Source organism: Strix aluco, chromosome 10 (assembly GCF_031877795.1).
Source record: "Strix aluco isolate bStrAlu1 chromosome 10, bStrAlu1.hap1, whole genome shotgun sequence".
Lineage (NCBI taxonomy): Eukaryota > Metazoa > Chordata > Aves > Strigiformes > Strigidae > Strix > Strix aluco.
The window spans coordinates 16,906,378-16,927,044 of NC_133940.1; the positions used below are offsets into that span (position 1 = coordinate 16,906,378).

At 43.8% G+C, this 20,667-nt stretch overlaps 1 protein-coding gene across 5 annotated transcripts in view; it reads right to left on the reverse strand.

The window, feature by feature from the left end:
- ENOX2 (ecto-NOX disulfide-thiol exchanger 2) overlaps nucleotides 1-20,667 on the reverse strand; it is a 67,248-nt gene that overhangs the window by 26,065 nt on the left and 20,516 nt on the right. For 3 of the 5 annotated variants that reach the window (XM_074835456.1, XM_074835452.1, XM_074835453.1), the window contains exons 2-5: nucleotides 15,241-15,384; nucleotides 12,064-12,195; nucleotides 6,936-7,091; nucleotides 431-637 (exon numbers count right to left, since the gene is read on the reverse strand). In XM_074835456.1, the coding sequence (XP_074691557.1) occupies nucleotides 431-637; nucleotides 6,936-7,091; nucleotides 12,064-12,160 (460 nt within the window). In that variant the 5' untranslated portion in view covers nucleotides 12,161-12,195; nucleotides 15,241-15,384. Of the gene's footprint in view, nucleotides 1-430; nucleotides 638-6,935; nucleotides 7,092-9,572; nucleotides 9,677-12,063; nucleotides 12,196-15,240; nucleotides 15,385-19,903; nucleotides 20,044-20,667 lie in introns of those variants that run through there. The other 2 variants (XM_074835454.1, XM_074835455.1) reach the window with 2 other exon arrangements.

Here is a 20,667-nt window from a genome sequence, read left to right on the forward strand (position 1 = left end):
GGCGAAAGGAGCCCAGGTGTTTCACCTCTGATGACTAACAGAGAAAAAAATATTGATGAAAGTCAAGCACACCATCCAATTAACAAGCAATTGAGAGCAACTGCAAATTTTTACAGGACCCTGAAGCATTATCTACAGAATCGGGTGGACGTTAATCCAGGTAAGATGGGTATGGACTCTGATCGTACCTCATCCCAATGTTTTGTAGAGGTTTGCAGTACCCAAGGTAACAAAGCATTCCTATCTTTCCTGTCAGGAGCTGTTTTCACGTTTGTAAGCAGGAATGCAATAGCAGCAGAAAAAGAGGCAAACTACACAACATTAGACAAATCTTCCAATTACAACAAAGCCTACCGTTATAACTATAAACAAGCCATTACATCGCTGTCCTAGAATTTTAAGTTGCCACCTGAGACAGACATACACCTACCAGAAAGATAAAGCGCCTTGTCCACCATGAACTCCTCAGCAAAGCGGATATGACAGAAATTCTTCTTACTCTTTCGAATAGCTATGACTTCCCCACACTGTTCAAACACTTCCATAATGATCTGCTCGGTCCCATTTTCTGGCAGTCCTCCAACAAACACCGTCTTACACCCTGGGGGCCTCTCTCTTGTTGCTGGAGGGGGTAGATCTGAAGAGAGCAGGAGAGAGAAAGCAACCAGGTTAGTTTTGGGTTTGTCAGCACACGTAGATCTATAGCACTGGTGAGGTGCTGTACAAGAACAAGCACATTTACCAGCCTGTTTCCAAAGGATCTCAGGAGCCTGAAGCCCTCCAAACACTTTCTCCAGTGCAAGCAAATGCTCACTGAACTCCTGTTGTAGGACATGAGCTGCACCAGAACCTCAAAACTTTATCATGGGAGGTGCTATACAAACACAGCTTAAAGGACTGTCCTAATGTAAAGAATACATATAAAAGATATACAGGGAGATCCTAGAGAGCAAAAAGCTATACAGCAGTCTGTAAAGGGTCCAAAAGGATTAACGTTAAGGTAACATCATGAACCAAATTTAGACTGAAAGGATATTACAGAAGGAAGAGATGAAATCCCAGTGGGAGTTCAGTCAACACTGCGCATGCAGACCTTAGGCTGAAAAACTACTGCAAGTGTGGCTACAAGAAATCTGGGAGGAACAGGTACCTCGAAAGCAGCGTCTGAGTGTTTCTGTGACAGTTACTCGCTTGCCAGCATGAAGAGATGTGCTCTTTTATTACATGTTTGGAGGCCAGGAAGGGACTAACAGTGCGTCTTCCTTCTAACACAGTGCTCAAAATTCTTGAACTGGCTTGTCAAGGAGTATTTTTTTAAAAAAACCCAATCAAAAAAAAAAACCCCCAACCTCCAGCAAAAAAAAACCCAACACAACCCAAAACTGCTTCCAAGACAGCAAAACAGGTCTTATTGTGAGGATGGTGAACTAAGAGATAAATCATCAGACTGGGCATTGCAAGAGTTTAAAATGCTAGGCACAGGAGCACCACACGCTCCCACTGCTGGAAGCCCATCAGGCTCGGGTGCCATCTGCTCGGGTGCCATCTGCTGGCACCTTCTTATGAATTGTACATAGACACGCACTTACAAACATCTCCCACAACTTCTCTGCATAATCAAAGTGTCTTATTGCCAGTGAAGAGCACTGCTTCTGAAAAACTCCTTGTTTTTCTATTGGTAGTTTCAAGACCGTGGTGTGCTGACAGAGACCCACAGACTTCTGCAGGGCCCCAACACAGCAGCTGGGCTGGGCAGGCACTGCGGGGAGAAGCATGCCTGAGACTGCACTTACACTCCTACCTTCCCCAGTTTGTAATTTCTGTCAATTTTATACTTGAGAATTTATCCTTAATGCTTTACAGGGTGGAACGCTTCTCACCCTCTGCTCATCTGGCAGCGAGCACAGCTCATGGGATCTGACTTATTCTTCTTTGAAAATACCGAACCAAGCAAAATTTGCCAGCAGAGTAGTGCACAGCAGTCTCAGAAACACCAAGACCAGGGGAGCACTTACTGCCAAGTTGCTTGTATTAACCTGCTGCAGCCAAGCTCTACCATATGCTGGTACCCAGGGCAGAGGGCAGAAGAGGGGACTGTGACTGTGCAGCTCCTGCTGATCCCAGTAAGCGTGAACCAAGTTAGGGGTGCCCTGCTCCATTCACCGTGGGAAAAACAAGCCATTTAAAAGCTGTTAACTCATTTCCCAAGTCCACCCCCAAGTATTTTGTGGTGAGAAATCCAGTCTCATGACAAGCACCATGTGGCAGATGTATTAGTGGGTGTTGAGTATCTCTCGTCTTTTCTTCATATAGAAAACTGAGAGACTTGGCCTCTCCCCCTGTACCAGCACCTCCCTCTTCTCAACTCAGTCAGTCTAGGGGAGTGATGAATAAAGCAAGATGAGCCCACATCACACTGGTAACACTGTACTAGTGCTACAGCCTCTGTTCCCACTAAGTTGGCTAAGAAACCAGTCCCTGCAGCTTGAGGACATCAACTTTGCAGACATAAGCTTTGCTGACGGCATGTATGGGCTCCTGCAAGCCTGTACATTACTAAACCTTGGTTTTGCCAAGAATTATGTCCTTGCTCAACCTTCAACAGCCTCCCACTGCCACTGGCCTGCTCAGAGTAGTAACACAGCATTACAGTGCCACAGCACAACATCCTGCTCTAAGCATAACATGTTGGGTCATGGGCCATTTGGTTTTCCAAGTCAAACACAACTACCTGCTGTACTGCAGATGCTCATGTAAGAAGGAGCGAGCAAGACCCCAGCTAGTCTGGAGATCACAGGAAAATAAACTATCCCCACAGAGTTCGTATGTTCTTCCCAACAGGGAGGCAGACTTGATCACTGCTGCAATTAATACAGTTAAGGGGTTATGGCACACATTTGTCTAACGTGCCCTTTGCAAGCACAGCCCTGTCCTGCTAGTCTCCCAGGTGGACAGCACGGAACGTACCAAACCTCGCCCCATGTATAAAGGATACTGCAGGTCCCTCCTAAATCTGTAAAGCACAAAAACCCAGGGAAGCCCAGCTGGTCAGCCCCGGCAGCGCTGCCCAGACGTGATGTGGACCCAACACCTAACTTATGGCAAGCTGCCTATTACCCACTCTGAGAGCTGCTTGCACAGTTCATGTTTTTCATGATACGTACAACAGAGGAAAGCATCTTAAAGTCTACAAGTAGAAAAGCAAGCTAAACAAGAGAAATGTTAATTAAGGAAGCTCGAAGAGGCAGGAAGAAAGTGGTCTACTCCGTTATGAAATCCTCCCCCATGCAGTATCTGACTCAGCAGAAGAAAAACTGCTGGGCGTGGGGGAACACATCCCAGGCCACAGAAAGAGATGCCACCAGAATACATGGTAAGAGACAGAACTGCATTTCATTTTTACATAAAGGCGTGCTCTGAAGGTGCTTTCTAACAAAGAGTGTAAGCCCACTCACCCCAAAGCAGCATCAGGTCTCACAGTGATACTTGGTAAAATACTGGCAAGCTCCAGTCTACAGCCTGGCTGGCTGCTGGAATAAAAATATTGATCAGCCTTAAGGTGAAGCAGATTATCTCATGGCCACAACAGTTTGTTACTCATTACCAGACCAGCAACTAGCTTCACACCATCATTTAGCAAATCAACTAAACTCTGTATTGCAACTGTGCACACTTCAGACTTACCTGCTCAAGCTACACCCACACACAGAGATCCATACTACCTATGAAAAACATGTCCATGTAGATATCAGAGACAACTGTCTAGGTTTCTGTCATGGCTAAGGGATGAAAACAGGCTCCTTCAGAAGTATTGCTTTATCTTGCAGGTAGATGCCCAGAATAGACAAATCATAACCAAATACTGACCTTTCTCCTTCAGCTGTAAAGGGAGTCTGGAAGATTAATCCAGATAGTAAACACTTACGCTGAGGTGGAATGCAGTTCACCTAATTTTAGATACCTTCAGCATAGGTTTTCCCAGCTAGTGCTCCCCTTATAATCATGGGAGAGCTGGGCAGCAGAGCCTGGGGAGATTCGTCTTCCTCAAAAGCTGACAAAAATATCTGCTCATACCAACTGCCCCAAACTCCACCAATTGCTCTCCAGTGATGTCAAAGGGGCTGCAGGCTTCAAATCAAAAGGTCCGTGGTGAGGACAGCCTAGAAATAAAGGTAAAAGTAGGTTCACTTGGACCATCTCAAGTTCCTTATGAGTGGCCATTCCGGGCAGCAAAATTTGTCAGGATTATCCTGACAAAGATAATGACAAAGTTGGGCAAAATCATCTCTGCCATGGAATTATGTCACCGGGGAGAAAACACAAGCAGTTGAGTGTAAACACGGGATGCCTGAAGAGTCAAAAGGATGAAGAACGATTAACTAGGGATGAGAAGCTGAACTGATGCTGAGGGATAAAGCTTCTTGTCCAAAGGGCCTACACAATTAAAATCCTTAACAGCAAAACTAGCATTAGGATTTATGCTTCCTTCTTTCTGATCTCGGGACAATAAGAAAATATTCCTCTAATTTCCTGAGGCAGAGTGACTGAGGTCTGCAATCACCTGTTATCTAGACTCTCAGGACAGAGAGACAGAGTCTTCAGGTCTTCATGCTAACACATACATACCAGAACGTGGCAGAACAAAACCAATGTCATTCCAACACCCTCCCAGAGGCGTATGGGACTGCGATGATGGGATAAGGCCAAGGTTTTGCCAAGCACTCAGGAGGTATTACCATCGGGACTGGCACTGATGTCCCACTGCTATTTGTTTCTGCAGTTGCCACTTTGGGCCAAAGGTATTAGTGCACTGAGAAAAGAGAGAGACTGAACCTTCCAGTCCCAGCTCCCTTCCTTGGGGCTTGTCCTTACAAAGGCAGTATTTAATCCTGATTTTCTTCCCCCTCTTCACAGAACCAACAACAATAAGAGGTTCCTAAGCAGTGTCCGTCTGGACAGCCCAGCTGGAGCAGGGCAATGAATCAGGAGGAAAAGCACTGCCCTCTAAAACAGAGGGGTTTTAGCAGCTTGCCATGAACAAGGAACCTGTAGACAAGACGCAATCATTTTTTGAAAGCAACTGACCAAATTTAAGATGGTTTTCACATGGCAGTCTTGACTGTGGTCTTTTCACAAAGGCAGACTTGACTTCAAAAGAAGTTCAGCACTGTGCCTAGCAAGGGTTAGGGAGGTGACGAATTCAGAAAATGCCAAGCTGTACAAAATGAGAAAAATGGGGAAACAACTGCATTTGCTTCAGTTAGGAACCTAAAAGAGAGTACTTCAACCTGTTAAAGTAGGACGTGGAACAAAACTGTTGTTGGAAGAAAAATGGTCAATCTCCAAATGAAGCAAGGCAAGGGTATGTACAGAAGGGACTGAAATTAGTGGTACACCTTTGTGGTTCAGTTGTGAGATAGTGAAGAAAAAATAACATGGATAAAATCAGAAACTACTTGGACCACAGAGTGCTTAAGGAGCGGATTTGGATAACACTAGAAATTTTTTAATATTCTAAAAAGACATCATGCTATGAAGAACCCTGTGACTATGACACCAAGTTTCTCAGATAAAAGCTGAAGAACAAATGTATTGATAATGATACTGCAAATGACAAGTCAATACATTTCATCAGGTAGTTGAAATTCATGGGGCAGTAGTTTTTAAGGATGTTAGAGAACACCTAGTGCAAAAATAAATAATCTTGATGGGAGCAGCCACGAGTTGATTCACCTTAATTGAAATGGAAAGCTAAAAAAACAATGTTTTTGCTGTGGGTTTTGCAACTGAAGAGACTTTTATCTCATAGCCACAACTTTAAGAAATTAAAGGAACTAACTGGTCTGAAAAGTTCTAAGGACTTAAGTGTAATCAAAGCTTCCAATAAATAAACTGGAACCTGTATGTCAAAGAAAGAAAAAAAAATAGAAAAAAGTGTAACTGGATGAGCAATCACTCCAGAAGAGACTTCAGAAATACACAGAGAGTCTGCAAGGAACAGGAAAGGAACTGATTACTACAGAAATGTACAAGTCTGAAGGAGAAAGAATGCGGGCAAAGCAAGATTTGCCCCCCAAAAAAGTAATCAAGACAACCTAGAATCTTTTAATGGAAATTAATACAAGTACCAAGAAGTGCCTCAGACAGAAAAATCCCACACTCTAAAACAAAAACTGGAACAGACTGGATGCTAAGTACATAACCAATAAATGACTGTTCTAACAGCAATGGCTAGATACCCTCCAGAGCCAAGAAATTAGATGTCCTGCTTATCTCTCTCACATCTACATTTTGTTGGCTAGTTCACCTCCTTCATCTTTCCCTGCACAAGCCCAGCCAACTGACAGGTAACGCTGGGTTTTGCCCCCTCTCGTTTTTATAATAAAAGTGAGGAGAAAGGGTCAGTCAGCTAGTCTGAAGGGGAGCCTTGCTTCTTGCTATAGCCTGGTGAGCTCTGACTGTCTGTTTCTTAAAAATTTCCATCTTATTTTCAACTGGCTCTGCTCTCCTCCCCTCACATTCTGCAAAACCCAGAGCACTCCCACCTCTCAGCACAGACCACACTGGCTGGTCCAGTGCCCTCACCTCCAAGAGCTCGCTGTCTTTGAAGCCTTAGGTAATACATGCAAGAATCACGCCGTGAAGATTTGAGTTCAAAAAACCAGGGACTGAAATGTTTTCTTCCCCAGCCCTTATAAATCTAACAACTGAAAAGGCTATTTACAGAAATGGCAAATATTCAGCAACAAGAACAGGCTTTTCCTATTGCTCCGTCACCTGCTTGCCAGCCTTTAGTCATAGTGCCCCAGAGCTGCTATATCCAGGCAACATAACGGCTCTTCTCTCATACACACTCTTTTTAAAAATATATATACACACACAAGTATTCCTATATAGACAGACAGAAACAGGACAAAACAATAATAGACAGTTACGTGGGTTAGGTGGGAAGAGAGTGCAGCTTTTGCAGTGGATGATCTCCTTCACAGCAGGCATGTCCGGAGGGATGGGAGGTGGGACTATCCCTAAGCCTGGCATCATGGGGTTGATCGGAGGGATTCCAGTCATCATGCCCAGAGCAGGATCAAAATCTAAAAGGGGGAGAGAATAAGGGAGTCAGGAAGTGGTTTGGGTTCACACAGTAACTGATTATTCAGACAGCAAATGGAGTACTCTTCCCACATGTCAGTGAAAATTAGCTGAACAAACAACAGAGAGGGAACATCACAATATCAGAACTTTAGATTTTTGCCCTTAAAACAACTTTTTTAAAAACTACTTAATTGTTGATTGCCTCAACCAAATAAATTTTCTCTGTTCAAATAAACTACTTCCTTTTCTCTGTAGACAGTATCTCCCATATAGCACCAAAACCTTCCTCAGTTAGGTTTATTCACATAAAGAAATCTGTGGCATATGGACACAGTGTAAGATCTAACTAAGTTTGGTTTCATTAAGTACTTTAGTAGCACAGACAGCTTGTGACACAGGGTTAAGGGCATCACCTTGCAAATTAGACAAGTATACCAATTTCAGCAGCTAAGAACGTGCCAGAATAATTCTGGGTAAAATGCACAGAAGCATTTAAGAAAACACCTTATTGCATGCCTTATCCTGCTTAACTTGTTTCTAGGCTTTAGTTAGCACTCTCACTACATATAAGTGGCATTTAATTTTGATTTTGCTCTTAGATTTGCCTCCAATGCCAAATAAAACTAAACAGAACTGTCAAAGGAGGGGTATTTTAACTGTTCAGAAGTTGCAAACACTGGGAAAGCAACACTCGTAGGCAACCAAAATCGAAACAGTACACCTAGATGCCTCATGGAGAAGGCTCAGGAGTTTAAGAATGCCAGTAGCTAAGCTGGAAGGACAAGCAATGCCAGCAGGGCCAGTGGCACTATCAGGGTGAGGTCTCAGGAAGGACTCCCTTCTGGAAGTGCACAACATCTTCTCTATCCTCTACCACCACTACTCTCTTTGCAGCAGAAGCAGGTCTGAAGACCCAGGCAATCCCAAAATACCACAGGACACTACCACAGAATTCACAATCCCAAGCACTACAGAGCATTTGAATCTGGCTGCCTGTTTCAGATGTAGACAGATAAAATTAATTTTGCAAGGCACAGACAAAAGTTGCAAAAAGGCAGAATGCAGTGGTACAGAGGCATCATTTTCTTTTGATCCTAAGCTGGCATCATTTCAGATGCTACTCATATCCCTAAGGCAGGCAAACATTTTTGTATTCCTCTCTTTACAACCACTACTTACAGTAATCCAAATGCAAAACAACTTTTAGTGCCCAGACTGGATGTTTGATTTTGGTAGCTGAATTTTGTTTTCCTTTGTATTTTGAAATATTGTACCTGGGGCTACATTTCTACGCAGTTTATGTACCTTGTTTTCCTTGCCTAATTTGGATTTTCTTGCACTCGGTGCAAGTGTTGGTGTTCATTTTACACCATACATGCACAGTCACATTTAAAAACAGATCTGAGGCAAAATTTCTGCCATGAAACAGGCGTTTCAGAGGAAGGCACAAGAAAAAAAAAATCTTCCTGTAGTCAACTGTGAAATATGAACGTAGGGATACATGTGAATTGTATCCTTATCCATGGCTAGATGATGCTGGGATGGCCTGGTCTAGGACACCTGACTTGGAAAGCATGACATTAAAGTTGCAGAATTTTAATATTTAAACTTTCATTAGTAGATTTCAGAGATGATACCATCAAAAAGATCGGACAGCACTGTTTTCAGCTATTTTATATAGTATTTTCACCTGACTTAAAAAAAGTATTAAAAATGATGCAAGTCTATCTTTTGTCAGAGCCGTATTCCACAGCACAGGCTCCCGGTGATGGTGCTACATGACTCCCTGAAACATGCTGCACATGTTTCCAGAGGAAATGGGCTGTAAGGAACGACAAGGGTTGGCCTGAATGATCCAGGCCATACCTGTACAACTGCTGTCTCAGGGGCACAGAAGTCTTTGAGCTGAGGCTTGGCTAACAGGCTCAGACCGGGAAAGAGAGGATGGGGAGAGGCCACTCCATCCCAGTTCTCTGCGGTTTAAATTCACACATTGACAAGTCTTCCTAGAGCTGTACTTCAAAACGTCAGCAGGGAGCGATCTGGACCTTGCCCACTGCTGCCTATCAAGAGCAACTGGGAGGAAGAAGAATAGCCAAAGCTCTCACTGCTGAGACAGCACAGAGGATGGGAGATACAGAGCAATAGTGATCTGCTGGAAAATGCAGAAACCATCTGAAAACCATGTGTTAAGAGCCCAGGATCCCACTTGTCTTCCCAGCACAGTTTGATACAGGTACAACCTCAGTACTGGCAGCAAGAAGGGCAAAACAAGGTACATTTCAGCCACCTCCCCACCATCCTTGGCAGGGTGGTGACTGTTCTTCCCAGCCCTACAGCCAGACATGCCAGGGGTCACACTGGGCTACCTGCCACATGTCAAGGACAGACAAGTGAACCCACTGTCACAACTTTTGCAAAACTCTAAATTCAGTCCCTTCATGTTCTGTAATTCTTCACGCCAATGAGAGCAGTCTCACCTTGTCCTGGTAATTTGTTACTGCTTCAAGGTTACTTGACAGCAATGAGGATGGATGCCAATCAAAGAAAATCCTTAGTGCAGGAACAGAGGAGCTTGTGGAATCTAAGGGAGGAGAATGCCAAGATGGGTGTTTCTCTGATTAAGCAAGAGTTATAGCTTTCTAGGAGCGTGAATGGATACAATTATCAGAAGCAAAAGAACTAGCAGGGTAATGCAGTATCATGTTATAATGAAAAGCAGAAAGTGTGTATGCAAGGCGTCCTGGTTTTGGCTGGAATAAAGTTAATTTTCTTCCTAGTAGCTGGTATAATGCTGTGTTTTGGATTTAGGATGAGAATAATGTTGATAACACGCTGATGTTTTAGTTGTTGCTAAGCATTGTTTATACTAAGTAAAGGACTTTTCAGCTTTTCATACTGCCCTGCCAGCAGAGGCTGGGAGTGCACAAGAAGCTGGGAGGGGACACAGCCAGGAGAGCTGACCCAGAGAAGCCAAAGGTGTGCTCCATACCACATGGCGTCATGCCTAGTATATAAACTGGGGGAGTTGGCCAGGGGGGCACCATGACTCAGGGATGGGATGGCATCGGTCAGCAGGTGGTGAGCAGCTGTATTGCACATCACTAGCTTAGTATATTCTATTATTATTATTACTTTCCCTTCCTTGTCTGTCCTATTAGACTCCCTTTATCTCAGCCCACGACTTTTACCTCCCACCCGCATCTGCAGGGGGAGAGAGAGCAAGCAGCTGTGTGGTGCTTAATTGCTGACTGGGTTAAACCATGACACAAGGGCAAACAGAACCCATGGTTGTTGGATTTGTGGTGAGCCCCACTGTTTATTGCTCAGCCAGCAATGTGCAAGACAACTTGCCAGCTTGCATAGAGATGTGCTGCTTCTGTTAAGAAGCTGAGCCCATGGCTATAGGCCAGCATCCCAGAGGCTTAAGAAGCAGATTCAGAAGAGCCAGTCTCCATTTTTAAGAACAAAAAGAAGAAGAAAAAAAAGTCCTCAAGGACTCCAAAGAGTTCAAAAACATCAGGCCTGGCAGGTACTTTTTGGTGAAAGCTGTGATAACTTCTTTTTATACAAAGCTGGCAGTAGCTGGATGGAGTGAAAGGTGCTGTGTATTCCTTTTAGACATTGAGGTCCTCTTAAAGCATCTCACAACTATATGCTTTACTTCCTTCCTCTGTAGGAACAGAAATTGGCTAGTAAATTCTTAAGCATTTTTAGACATTTTTTTGCTGTGACCGAAACTTTAGTGCCACACCTTGCTTTCAGCAAGTATGGCCCAAAGCACATCAAGCTTCCACTGTCTCTCAACTTTAATAGATAGATACAACTGGTCTAAACTTCAAACCATCACTGTGCTTGGGAACTGATCCATATTCACCAGAGCATCCTGCTCTCTTGCAGCCAGATCAGAAAAAAATATTTTCCTCCTTCTAAAACATTCTGAGTTGTCCATATTGAGTGCAGACCTTCTGATCTCAAAAGGCTCAAAATGAACATCACTCAGAAGCCTTCCGCTGTTCTTACAGGGGGGAATGAGAGACTGTCTTGAAACTTGTGTGCTCTCCTAGTACAGACTTCTATTGATTTTTACTTGATAGAAATATGTGAGCAGGAGAATGACATGAAAACAACACCCCTACAGCAAAGACAAATGTGAGACAAGGCCTAGGGAACAGAAGAGTACAGACTGCATGCAAAACTTACAGCAAGTTAAGTGATGCTGTTAGTTAAAATATAGTATCAGCTGCACAACAGACTACCTGCTCTATGCCACAAGAGCAGAAATAGGATTGTAAAGTGCTGCCAACACAGACACTCCCTCCCCAGGTGAGCAGGCAATTATTCAGGCAGGAGACGACATCCTTCTCAAGCGCTTGATGCAGTAACACACTGAAACAGTAATTTCATTTCAGGATTTTGATGCACAGGCATCCTGCACTGCTGAGAAACCAGGTACAGCACAGCTCTGTTCCTACAGGAGCTCCTTAACAAATCCTGGATAGGATGACCCACCCATGCACATGTACTCCAGACTACAAGGTGCTCATTTCTGGAGCAGAATTCTCCATTAGTTTCTGTCATATCCATTTTACTGCCCTATTGCTTTCTTCATCTCCCTCCCACCCTTCCTTTTAAAAAGTTCCAGTTCAGCTTAGAATAACGTATTATTTGATATCACCAGTTTCCTCAGCTCTGCGTGAGACCTTCCTTCTGCTGGTCCACTGCAGACTATCTAGAGGTACCCTACAATAACCATTGTTTGCATCAAAAAACATGTATTCTCATTTGCTCTGAAATTGGTTTTAAAACACTGGCCTCTAAATAAATCACTTGCAGACATTAATGCATTTCAAACACAGCTTATTAATATTTTTTGCACATGGCAGGCATTTATCTTACTGAACTGAAATAGGTTCTTCCCAAAGACACGTTTGAAAGCAAAGGTGGGCACAGTTGGATAAGCTCACATACCAGGCAGGAGGGGCTGTCCTGTCATCCCCATGGGAGCCATCCCTAGATTGTTCATCGCAGTGGCCCAGGCATTTGGGTCTGACATTGGCAAGCCCATCGGAATGGAGTCAAGGCTTAGATTTCCACCACCATCTGTTGAGAGGAAAAAAGGTGATTAAGAGCCTAGTGCATATCTGAATTCTTCTGCAGGACATACTCTGCCCAGCAAGGCTCTGCAGTATCAGCATCCAAAAGCAGATTCGAACCTAACACATAGGAAAGAGCCAAATTAAAAAAACAGTGCTGTCCTTCTCAAGCAGACAATATTTTACAGAAGCAAAGTCTATGAAAACACTTCCTTCCAAGAGCATCTAAATTATGGTTTATCCACTACAATCAACAGCCCCAAGGAGCCTTAAAAGAACACTGGTTAAAGGTAAGGGGTATGCTTTGATTCCTCCCAAGAGATTTATGAACGAAGGACAAACATTCAGCAGGTATAAATTGTCATAACTGCAACTGAATTTAACAGAGATGGCCAGTCTGTTCTGGCAGAGAGTACTTACACTGCCATTTGAAGACATTTCCACTCTAAAAGGGGAAATGAAGCAAAAACCAGTGTCATGATGCTGACATGATGCCAGTGTTATTTACTCAAGGTCTAGCAGAGTTATCTGGCAATGCAGGTGGAATCATTAACATTATACAAACATGTGGCTTAAGCATTCAAACCTTCTTCAGTGATTTAGCTGGGTCAACCATGCCTATAGCTGGTTACTTCCATGTACCACCAAGACACATGTTTGTTCTTTTTGAATGCTTAGCAAAAGGTTAACTCCACACAGAAAAAAAGAACCAACCAACCAACCAACCAACACCAACCCCCACACAAACTTTTTTTCTTGTGGAAAAACACAGAAGGACTCACACAGTTCAAAAAAACAAACAGCCAATGCCCAGGACATTCTTCTGCTGAGGAGAAAAGATAGAGCTTGAGATCACTGCCCAAATCAGAGCAGGGACATCAAATCTAGCCACCTGAAGTCAGAGCTGTCTCACATGCCATCGTCCTGATGAAGCTTTTATAAAATGAATGCTTGTTTGAAAAAAATCTGGCTTCAACAACGGGAGGGGGTGGGGGGAGTATCAACAGTGTGACTGACAGAAGCTATATGAAAAACTTCCTAGCTCTAACCTTAAGCTCAGTATATTCCCCAATCTTGTATAACCCAGGACACAACCCAGTGCACAGACTCCCAAAGCCCTCCTGAAGCTCTCCAGAACATGCCAGCAGGATGAAACTTACTGACAATTTATCTTTTCACCCTGTGATTTAATGATTCAGAATTTCCATTTCCCACCCCGTTCCACCACTCCTCTCTTCAGCAGAGTCAGGGTACTGGAAGTCGCCCTGTTACAGTGCACCGCATGGCTCAGCCTGAAGAACTTGCATATTCACCGTTTCCAACAGTAACGATCAAATTTCAATGCTTAAAAAGCAGATCTGTGCTGAGACAATCTAGCACAGGTAAAACACTGGTTATTTGTGTATCCAGCACGTGCAAGAGGCACTTGCGACATTTCAGGACCTCCAGATGTACAAAGGAAATATGCAAAATAACAAAAGGAACAAAACCTCTTGACCCTACCCACTTCCAACAATACTAGATGCCTCCTCTGGGGCAGGTGACACTCCCAGGGGCTACATCTACATTATCTGTACTCGCAAACTGACTTGTCTCCCATCAGCTGGGACACATCTGATAGCAGAGAGACAAAAACCACCACCTCCTTCCCAGAAGGACAAAGGACATTTCCTCCAAAGTCGTCCTCCTCCTGTCCCTCCAAACAGGCCCCACATCTGCATCACACACCTCTGGGAGCAGTACCCAGGCGCAAGGTACATACATTTGGAATGCAAGGCACTCATATGCCATCAACATGTTTCCTGAATCCCAAGGGAAACACTCAGGCTATCATGCCTCCAAGGGACCCTCGATGTTCATATCTTCTTGGTACAGAAGAGGGAGACCACAATTCTGTAGCACATGACATTACACATTGCAAATCTGAAGTCACGGTTACATCTTGTTCCACAGTTGGACAAAATCTCCATGAGAAAATGAAAAAGCAATCTTCTTGCTGACTGCATCACAGAGACAACAGGATGTCAAAAACAAGTCCTGCTTTGGCTGCAAGGAGATATCTTAGGGCAATTCATCTCAGTTGAATCAAGAAATGAAGACATAGAAGAACGAACATGGCAGACATTTATAACCTAAAAAAGCTTATCAGAGATAATCTAGAGAGCAGCTGCAAAAGAATATTTTCTCAAGGGATTATAAAGGAGACAGTTCATTCAAACACAAATGATAAGGGGAAGAACAGGAAGGGAGGAGACACATTGGAAGGACAGGATAAGCCCTCAATCAAGAGGCTAAGCTCCACACGCCCAGTGGAGCTCTCCTGTGCTCTCACTATCAGCATCTCAAAACCATCCCTAAGCTGTGCTCTAAAGTTCCAGATTTCAAGTTTCCTTTAAAAGACTTTTAGGGAAACAGAGTTGGAATGTCTCTCTACTCAATTACATTTCAACCTCTCTTTCTACAACCGTATGCTTTGCACATCGCCTTCCTCGGTGAGAAGGCCTGCTGCAAAACAGAGAGGGGCACCTCTGCCTCTGGTCCAGTCTAGTCCTTCCCTGCCTGCACATGGCACCTCTATGGAAAAGTTCTTAGATACCAGCTTCAGTAAGACTTCTAGATCTGATATTACAACATCATAAGTTATTCTGATCCATTTAACAATTTACTTTTATTACATTATCTTAAACATGAATGTCTCCAGTCATTCAGGCTGCTCTGCCTTATTGTGCTTTTTATTATGATCATGATTTTTAACATTGACATATTGTCCAATTAGAAAAAAAGGATAAATCTACTGGGACAAGTATACAGATTCCACAATGCTTTAAAAAAAAAAAAAAGTTGCTTTTGTTTTGCACAGAAACAGCAACGAGCACTCACCCAAAGCCATGCAAACATGGAATTACAAACACTGGTCTGACTGCGAGCAGTACCAGAGCACAACTTCATTTCCATCTGTCCACCTTCTGCTTTAACACCTTAGCATAGCAGCTGGTTTCAGTCATGTGGACGCCTTCTCTATTGCCAGCCACCAAGCTGCTACTCGGCTCACCTGGAGGAACGTTTGCTCTCTTCCTCTTCTTGCCTGGATCACTTCCATTCTCCGCTGGGCTTTCCGACACCTGCGGACCAGCAGCACTGCTGAACTGTAAAGATTTGTTGTTGCTGGCAGGATCAAAGGAAAGATGGTTTAAGCCTAAAAGAGAAAAATACACTCAGAGACTTTCTTTAAATTGGTTTGCGATGTTTCAGGATCACAGTAATAAGAGAAATGCCCAGGCCCCTGAGGCCCCTGGAATAATTGTGCCTCCTGTTTACTGTCCCCAGCTATGCCTGATCTTAATGTTACACTGATACCACTTTAAAATGTTACTCAGAAACATGAATCCCAACACCCACACAAATCAAACTGCTTGATACTGTAAAGCAGGGATGCATCTCCCATGTTGTACAGTATTTCATGTTTGGAAACTCAGAGGTCAGAATTTTTTTCTATTTCTTCCAATCCAGAAATACATTTTTAATAGCTTCTTAAGTTTCACTCAATTTGCCACCAGTTGTGAATTCACCTGGAATTATTTACTAGCAAAAAACAAGGCACATCTTAAATGATCTTCAAAAACATAAGGTGCTATTGCAATTTTTATTCAGGAAGTCTGGCAAGCAGTTGCCCCCCTTCATAGCAGAGGAAGAGTGCTGTGCAATGCGCATCCCTAAACAGGGGAGCTCACAGACCCAACTGACTGGACCAAACTCCTCCTCAGACAAGTGATGGATCCACTATCAGTCCAGACAAATTTCTTCAGCCTCAGGGCTCAAGCTCCCTTCCCCTACATCACAGCACAGGACAAGGTTTTCCTTTGTGGGCACCAACTTGTCTCTCGTTCCCACTTCATCAGGCCTCAGCCACACCATCACCACCCGCCCCGTGCGCAGGGCACAGGCTGACCAGTGCTGCAGGAGACGCTGGCAGCGCCTCCATATGTTCATTTTAATAAGAGCAGCACTCAAAGACAGAGCGCCTTGAGTCCTGTTGCTCAGAGTTTGTTATTGATAGAGCAGATCAAGAATAAATTTAGATTGACACATAAAAATTAAGTAAATCTAAGGTAAAGATGTAAGACCAGAACAGTTAAGATGGTGTGTACCACCGAGACTTGATAGCACACTGCATGTCAGTTTTAGACACAGGTATCCATCTTTTTAACAGCCCTCATGCACCTTATGAGCTGAGATGCCCCACAATCTTGGAGAACAACATAACTCTTTATCAGGAAGTGCAGGGATACAATGAGGGGTGGCGGTTTTACACTGAAAGAGGGTAGATTTAGATTAGATATAAGGAAGAAGTTCTTCCCTGTGAGGGTGGTGAGACACTGGCACAGGTTGCCCAGAGAAGCTGTGGCTGCCCCCTCCCTGGCAGTGTTCAAGGCCAGGTTGGACGGGGCTTTGAGCAACCTGGTCTGGTGGAAGGTGTCCCTGCCCGTGGCAGGGGGGGTGGAACTAGATGGTCTTTAAGGTCCCTTCCAACCCAAACCATTCTATGATAACTCACGTTTTCCAGGAAGGATCCTGATGGAGACATCAAGGCCCATACAGACCCATGAAGACCAGCATTAGGTTTCAAAAATAGTGCAACTTTTAAAATATTCATTAACTGTAAAGCATACTCTGAAATATCAAGTAACCAATAGTCTGAATATTACTCAAAAATTACTTAGCTGATTACTCAGATAATGGTTTTACACGCTTCCTGGACAAACATTCCCATCCCTACACAGGACAAGTTATTTCAGTGTCAAGCCTGAGTTTCACAAGAAATATCTAAGAGTGTGTTTACCACACAAGTAAAGAAAAAGCAACAGTCAAAAAGTACCAGTAAAGAGAAATACAATGAAGCAGAACAAAAGCTGTAGGCAGTAAATGCTGGCTGGTGTGAAGGCTTTTGCACTGCCCCCAAAACATCCAAGCACTGAAGTGACATGGAGCTGAAGCCTGGATGCTCATGCTCACGCAGCCAGGAGAGGCGAGCAGTGGCATCAGAAGCCAGCTGCGTTTGAAGAGCATCCACTGCACCAGGCACAGCCTGCACACGCCGGGACTCCCACAGTCCCCAGCGCCAGGGTCCAGCATCAGCCCATGAGCCTGAGGCCTCATTGCTAACACTTGCTTTTTGACAGGTCACAGCCTCCTGAAGCAAATCAAGAGAAGGCAGACGCATGCACTGCAACGTCTTGCTGTCTCAGTACAAAAGACTCCTATAGCTACTTAAACTGTCAGTCAAAAAAAAAGTTGCAGGGAGAAAACAAATTGCCCTAATGGACACATGTCAGAAGAAAAGGAAGCTGAAGAAAACCCATAAAGTGAAGGAGCAAGCAGCACAAGGAAGAACGTCCAGTTGTAATGCTGACAGCATATGGTCCTGCCAGACTCCTACAACCTGATGACTGTAGTCCTCAGATGGTTTCTTCTCTGCAAAGAGATTCTTTGGAGTGTAACTTCTGACGTTCCCCCACTTGGCTGACCAAAGGTGCAACTACCTTCAGCAGCCTCTTCAACAGCCCTGAGAAGGCACCTATATCCCCACCTTCTACTTCTAGGAGGCAAGGCTAATTAACGTGGGCCAAGCCTCACTCAAGGCACATCACCAGGAGAGAAACTCGGAGGGGAACCAGAACTGCCATCATGGGAGCAGGAAACCTGGATTTTGGTTGCTGCTCCCATCTTCTCTTCTGAGAGCACCCTGAGTACAGTTTCAGGTGTCTATGAAGAGCTTTGAAGCCCAGAGTTGTTTTCCAGCGTCATCCTACTAAAGCCAACTAATTGTTTAAATAGTTACAAGATCTCCCCTAGATGATCCTAGTCACCCTGTAATGAAAATCAAAAGATTTATAGGAAAACTCATTACTGGAGGAAGAAAAAATTGCAGAGGAACAGAGCTTGCTGACATGGTAGTCAATACGGTGGAAATAGGGAAAGGAATAAGTTTTTTTGACACAAGAAGCATTTGAATGAGACAGCTTTAAAGGAATGGACAGTTTAGATCACTAAAAAACCCACATTTGAGAAAATATTGTTGGGAGCTTTTTCTAAGACCACAAGAGAGCACTCCCAAGGAGAAATAAAATGAAACTGATACTACAGAAGCTCAACTGTATGGCTCAACAAAAACAAGGCAAAACCTGTCCACTGCATCTGATTTGGGATGCAAAGGAAAGCAACCATCACAATTTCAGGTCATCTCCGACAAAGTCGTATCAGGGTCAAAAGGCTTTAACAGACAATTCACAAAACTGGGCAAGACTGGGGGTCTCTAGTGGGTATCATGAAGCAGAGCAAAAAGGCAAACATATCCTTAAACAACCAACCACTATATAAAGTAAGAAAAGCTAATTTTGCAGATTTGAACCAAATAGGATTGAAGAAAAATTGTTTTGCAGCTTCCAGTGTATTTCCTAATTCAAGGTATTACAGCCATTTCAGAATAATTCTGTGCTAAACCATCTTAGACTACCACCCCCCACAGATCTGTGGTGGACAAATTGGAGGCGATGGTCAATTAATTGCATTTATGTGCCAGCAGAATGCAGTCCCAACCATTCCTGCCTCTCTAAAATGGTCTGTTTCTTAAAACTACAGGTAACAAGAAAAAAGTACTTTGTAAACAATTCAAAATTACCAGAGGCTTCAAACATAGAGCTTCAAGTATGTAATTAATCACACCAAGTTTTAGACAGTATACTGCCCTTAATTGAGCACCAAGTTCATTATTCCACCTTCTCTCATATTCAGCACTTGCAGGGTTGCAAGACTGAAGGGACGTTAGAATACCCAGTTTGATTTATCTTTGTCTCAGCAAACTCACTCTGAACGCTCAATGGAAAACAAAACCAAACACAAACAAATCATTTTTGTGGATCCATATAAAGTGATAAAAACAGCTACATTTCTGCTAAGGTTTGCCTACGGTTCCTGCAGGGGGAGGAAGTCAGAACTACAGGAGTACCAAAGATGACAATTATGCCATCTCAATGCACTGATGGACCGAGGCATTTGTACCAAATCTTTCTCTAGGCACACTGCTGCGTCATGATTCCTATGCTAGAGGATTCCACTTCCAAGAACTTGTTAATAAACATGGTTACTGTGTACGGCTGTAAATAGACAGGAGTGGATACAGAGAGCCTGAAGGGGCTCTTCTCTTAGCTACTGAAAGGTGAGAACGCAAGAAGCAGCCAAAAAAATAAGTACTATTCAGCTGGCAACAACAATAGTCACGTCTGACTACACAAGATGCCTACAATGCTGTTTCTTAAATACCCCAAAGTCAAAATATCACTGAGGTCACAAGGGCTCAGGAAAACATATCTCAAATGTAGCAGGTTAAAAATAGAGAGAGGCCATGCACAGCAAAGAGATAGGGAGAACGGAAAAGGAGCAATTTTAAGATTTACCTCTATTATTACCCAACTGATGGAAAAGGCAACATTAAACTTGGAAGTGTGTTTCCTCAAACTTGGGCGTAGGGAAGGACACGGACAAGCAGCGATGCAGGCGGACACTCGTACCACCAGGTCCAAAATGTACAGACATCCTGCTCTGGCTGAAGATGACACACCATACAGACACTCAGCACTAACCAACACCTGCATGTTAATGCACACCACTCAGGCGATTACCTTCTAACCCGCTGAAGAGCAAAGGCAGCTACTTACTCCAATTATTTCCATCAGTTTGAGCTAGAATGCTTGATTATGCTCTGTGGTATAGGAGGAGCACTCAGATGCTGCACCTGCTCTGATGACTGTGCTGGGGAGGGAGGCAGCCATCTCCAGCAGAGGTGAGTGAACAAGGAGTGATGCTCTTTGAAAAAAAAATGTGATTGTTCTTTGTGTTCTTTGAAAAAAAAATTATTAACATATTTTGGAAAAAAAAAAAAGACACCAGATTCCTTAGCTCCAGGACAAACACTGGGGTCTACAGGAAGCAAAGGAAGTTCTCACAGCTGTACAGCCAGCACCCCTGCCAGTCAGGTCATGAGTCAAGCCGTAAAAAAGCACCTGAACCAACTGACCAGCTCACGCCAGACCAGAAGGGAGGCAGCCCTGCTCCCAGCTGCTCAACACACCCCCTGCACCCCTGCCAGCCCTGGAGACCCCCTGTGATCCAATTCAGCTCACACCCCGGGCAGAAATTAATGTAGTTCTTGGGAAGTGGCTAATGCTCTGCTAGAATTAGTATAACTAAGTTGCTCACAGAAGGCTCCAACCCTAACCTGACATATATAGGAAGGAGCAGAAACTGACCTACAAATGCTCTTAAGTCTTCAGCATCAGGTCCCATGACCCTGACTAGTCACCGCCTCTCCATTGCAAACAAAGCTGCAAACAAGCAGGCAACTTGCTACCCACCAGCTGTGAGCCAGCAATGTCTCTCCTGCTTTCAGCATGCAGCTTAACAAGAGGAGACCTATAAAAGG